The sequence below is a fragment of the Sprattus sprattus genome, assembly GCF_963457725.1.
Source record: "Sprattus sprattus genome assembly, chromosome: 1".
Lineage (NCBI taxonomy): Eukaryota > Metazoa > Chordata > Actinopteri > Clupeiformes > Clupeidae > Sprattus > Sprattus sprattus.
This window is the reverse complement of record NC_137920.1, coordinates 107,501-112,500: the sequence shown is the minus strand read 5'-3', so window position 1 is coordinate 112,500 and position 5,000 is coordinate 107,501. Positions and strand designations below refer to the sequence as shown.

At 41.3% G+C, this 5,000-nt stretch overlaps 1 protein-coding gene across 1 annotated transcript in view; it reads left to right on the top strand.

The window, feature by feature from the left end:
- Positions 1 to 3,689: 3,689 nt before the first annotated feature.
- plk1 (polo-like kinase 1) overlaps positions 3,690 to 5,000 on the top strand; it is a gene marked incomplete at both ends in the record, with an annotated part of 7,122 nt that continues 5,811 nt past the window's right edge. The window contains 2 exons of the mRNA XM_080840005.1: positions 3,690 to 4,052; positions 4,908 to 5,000. The exon at positions 4,908 to 5,000 is cut by the window's right edge and continues 76 nt beyond it. Coding sequence (XP_080696131.1) covers positions 3,690 to 4,052; positions 4,908 to 5,000 — 456 coding nt within the window. The remainder of the gene's footprint in view (positions 4,053 to 4,907) is intronic.

The following is a 5,000-nucleotide window of genomic DNA, read 5'->3' as shown; positions in this document are numbered from 1 at the left end:
CAAGATCTGTTTATGCTAATTAATCATTTAGAAGATGCTTTTATGCAAATATATTTAACCCATTTATTAATTTAACGGATGCTTTTATACAAATATGTTTATGCTAATGAATCATTTAGCATATGCTTTTATGCTAATTTGTTTGTCACTTATTAATTTAGCAGATGCCTTTATGCAAATATGTTTATGCTAATGAATCATTTAGCAGAAGCTTTTATGCAGAGCCACTTGCAGCACAGATGCACATTCCCATTAGTATGTTTGCTCCCTGGGAGTTAAACTACAGAGAGAGAGAGACACTCACACACACACACACACACTCACACACACACACACACACACACACTCACACACACACACACACTCACACACACACACAGTACATAAACAAACCATACACACACACACACACACACACACCGAGGTACATAAACAAACCATACACACACACACACACACACACACACTACGGGAGACCCGCTGATGAAATTAGAGTTTATTTGGTGAATCATGGCTGATTGGTAAACAACACTAAACAACAAAACAACTATATACATCAATATATCAGTCTTTGCTGTAAGTTCACACAACATGCTGTTATTTCAAACACTTGTCCATACACACACACACACACACTCTCTCACACACACACACACACACACACACTCACACATACACTCTTACACACACACGCTCTCAGACACACACAAACAAAGCCGAGCGCACACACACACACACACAGGATACTGGTTTCGTCCATGAACACAAACATTTCAATGAGTGACGTTCATCTCAAGAGAAAACACACAGACACATCCAACTCATCTGTCACCCATTCTAAAGCAGAACTGGCTCTGGTGTGGTGCGAGTCCAATTCTAAAGCAGAACCGACCCCAGTTTGGCATGAGTCCGGTTCTAAAGTAGAACCGACCCCAGTTTGGCATGAGTCCGGTTCTAAAGTAGAACCAACCCCAGTTTGGCATGAGTCCGGTTCTATCGGATCCAGTCTGTCACGAGTCCGGCTCCCAAATGGACTCAGCACTTAAAAAAACCACTACGGAGTTTTGTTCTAAAATGTACTGTAGGCTATACCTCAAAAACATGCAAAAAGCCTAGCAAACACTGCCAACAGCCCAGTTGACCCTGATAAAAGCTTCGTAACGTGACAAGGTTGTGTTATATGTTGTCTCTTGTCCCACCAACAGAAGGAGCACTCGAGATTTAGTTGGATGCGAATACAATTTTTATAATAAGGTTGGCTGGCCAGCCCTGTCTGAAAGAAGGGATGTCCACTGGAAGATTTTAATTTACAAAACCATCATCGGGCTGATGCCACTTTATCTCTACTCTTTGGTCAGCTGGAACTGTAACACCACCCAACACGCTCCCAAAGCTTGCTCTCATTACATCTGCCACATGCCAACACAAAACTGGGGAAGACAGCCTTCTGTTTTAAAGCACCCTACATCTGGAATGAGGTCCAAAAAACATTAAGGTTGTGCTCATTTATTTCAGTAAGGGAATTCATAAACCTAATCAAATGTACATCAGACTGCTCTTGCTGTGATGGTAACTGTTGACCCAACCATAGCTTTTTTAATGGACTTACTGGATGTTCAACATTTTTATTTATGACCCTTCCCTTGTACTCCGGGACTATTTTATATGCATATTTATATTATCTATTTTATTTTTATCCTATGTATCAACTCTCATTGTACCTTCGGCACCATTGACAATGAGGATTTAATTCCTCAATGCGTCTTCCGAGGCCTAAATAAATAAATCAATAAATCAATGATAATAAAGGCTTTTTTATTTGGCAATATTTAACGATGTCGTGTGATTGCTTTTCTTCAATTCTGTGGGATGTTCCGAACCATAGTGCATATGTGCATAACTGTATATCCTTGACCTTGACAGCTAGTGGGAACGGCAGGTTTGTTTATTTGTCCTTCATATAACCGCATCAAAATAAATGTAGGCCTGAAGGTATTACCAAAAGTAGCCTAGTTGCTAATTAAAAAACAATTCATAAAGTGTCAAAAGTGTTGCTTTAAGGCGCACCGTACATCTTCATTCAGAATCCATAACCAAATATTTACGCTAACTTGGTAAATCCTCCTCAGATTTTCCCCTGGGTCCTCTCCATTGGCGTTCATGCTTATTCAAACCGATTGGTACACTGTTTCAGGAAAGACTACTCGGTTCAAACACTCGTGTTCCTTAAAGCAACAAGTTGACACTTTTTGAGTTTTTTTTTTATCAGCAGCTTGGTGTCATCATTTGTATGGTGTATGGTCACTTGAACTACAGGTAAACACATCTGTCGTTCCCGTATAGTCATCCAGGAAATTCACTTAGAGTTCACTCGGGTACAGAAGTAGGCTACATAGCTTTCACTGCGCGATGTACTGTTGCCAAAACACACCAGTTAACATGCAAGTAAGCATTCGTCAGAGCCAACTTGGCTGTTTGCAAGCTTTTTAAGTGGCCTAGCTAGCTCATTCGTCTCGCACCAAAACTCCGTAATGGCATTTTGAAGGTGCAGTATAATCCACTGAACTTTTTTGTCGAGTTCAGCAGAATTCTCTTTGCGTTCCTATGTTCTGTTCTATGCGCATGCTCAGTGGCTCTCACCAAGTGTCTACTATTCCAACAAGTGTTGTTTCAAAGGGCACGGACGGGAGGGGTGTATTTGGTTGGCTGTTGAAGTGACATATCATCAACCTTTCACCGGAAATTTTTAAACCCAACATTTCAAACTGGACAAATTAACAACAACTTGACAAATGTGTGTGAACCTGTACATAAACATTGACGTTGGCGTATGTCAACTGTTATCACTTACTGTACGGTAATAATGAATGAATCCATCTCTATGCATTTTCTTGGTGTTATTTTAATGTCTCACCCATCAATTTTATGTTTTGATCGCGATTGCACTGTTTAAAGCCCACAATGACAGACACGAACTGCGCATGCCTGTGGAATGTCCGTGTTTTTACAGAAAAAATATAAATAATGCAAATAAAGTGGGTGGACTTCAAGATATGTAAACCAGTAGAGATTAATTAAATATTAATGAATTCTAAATATTTTCTATTTCTTCCGAACCATTACGTTACACTAATAAAGTTATTTAAATCGACACGGTCCCATAATCCCTTGCGACAGGGGTTTGGAATTCAAATCGGACCAGCCAATCAGAAACGCGCCTTGCTGTACGAGGAGCCAATCGTATGCATACCTAACGAACGGAGCACAATTTAAAATATCGTAGCAGCCACTGTTGGCATTGAGGAGGACGCGTTTTAACATAGTCGGCAGCTGTGCAAGGAGAGGCGACTTTATTTGCAGTTTTATCGAGAAGTGATTCGACGTAACGTTAGAAACGTCGATTATATGCGGTCGTTGGGTACACTTAGGTTTTTAATCGACAAATAACCACTTGCAACACGGGCAGTTTTGATTTAAATTCGCACTTTACTTAGCCTGACTGAAGAAGCTAACTTCTCTGACGTTAGCTTTGAACATAGCAAACTAGCACGGACAAGGATGACCGGTTAATGTTTGCTTCAGCAGGCTTTAATTCAGATATTTTATAGTTGAATATTATCTTATTTTATAATTGAATTGTAGAGGTCTTTGTTGGTTCTTTATTAAGCTGAACAAACCATCCTGTGAAGATGAGCGCTCCAGTCGTGAAGGCGGCCAAGCCGGCCTCTCACGTCGACCCAAAATCTGCACCGCTCAAAGAGATTCCTGATATTTTAGTGGACCCTCGGACCATGAAGAGGTATATGAGAGGCCGTTTCCTCGGAAAGGGGGGATTTGCTAAATGCTATGAAATAACAGACATGGACACTAAAGAAGTTTTCGCCGGGAAAGTGGTGCCCAAGGCTCTTCTCCTGAAGCCTCACCAGAAGGAGAAGATGAGCACCGAAATCTCAATTCACAAAAGCCTGGACAATCAGCATGTCGTCGGCTTTAAGGGCTTCTTTGAGGACGACGATTTCGTGTTTGTGGTCCTGGAAATTTGCCGCAGAAGGGTGAGGGTTGTTTGTTTATAACGGCTAGGTTACTGTGTGTCAGCAAGGGTGGCAGACAAACCGCTAAGAAAGTTTACCTGGCTAGCCAGTGGTGATTGTCATGTCAGCCAACGGTCGAATTTTTGCTATATGTTAGCTTACTTGTAGCTTATCCTTAGCATTGCTGACTAATGATATTTACTCTGTAGGTTAACTGGTCAACTATTGATGCCGCCTACCTTAACTGTAATTAATGTTTGACAAACGAGGTCTAACGTAAACGTAAGCTGTATTTGTTGGAACAGTAACTTAAACACACTTGTGCATTTGATCGAAGCCAGCTAGCTAACGTCAACATTCCTGGTCTTGCAATATTTGAAGCGTCCGGAGAAGCAGTGTTTCCTGTTAACTTGGCGCTCGTATTAGTTTGCCAGCTCGGATGAGTTTAGGAGCAAGTGTATCAATTCGAACAATCAAGACGGACTTAATGTCTCAACATTTCAAATGTGGCTGTTGATATGTGCATTGCAAAATCAGCCAGTTTTAAGGCTTAAATGGCCCTTGGAATTGACGATCTCTAAATTTAAACTGTCTTTAAAAAATTACCACAAACTGTCCAGCGTTTTGAATAATCTGACAAACTAAGGTTACGCTCAAGCAAGTAATTGTGCTATTTTGGTTAAACACTCAATGTTCGCTTATCTTGAAATGTATATCTTGCGTGGCGTGTGTCATGCATGTCATTTTTAGGCTGCAGCCGCTAGGAGTGGTTGATCCCGCCGAAGTTTGAATCCTACAGTGTCAGTGGTGATCCCATCTTGCTCTGTGTGTGTGTTTGTGTCTGTCGTTTGTGTAATTTTGTTCTCTATCCTCCAGTCTCTGTTGGAACTGCACAAGCGGCGAAAGGCAGTGACGGAACCCGAGGCCCGCTACTTCATGCGTCACACCATCCAGGGCTGCCAGTACCTC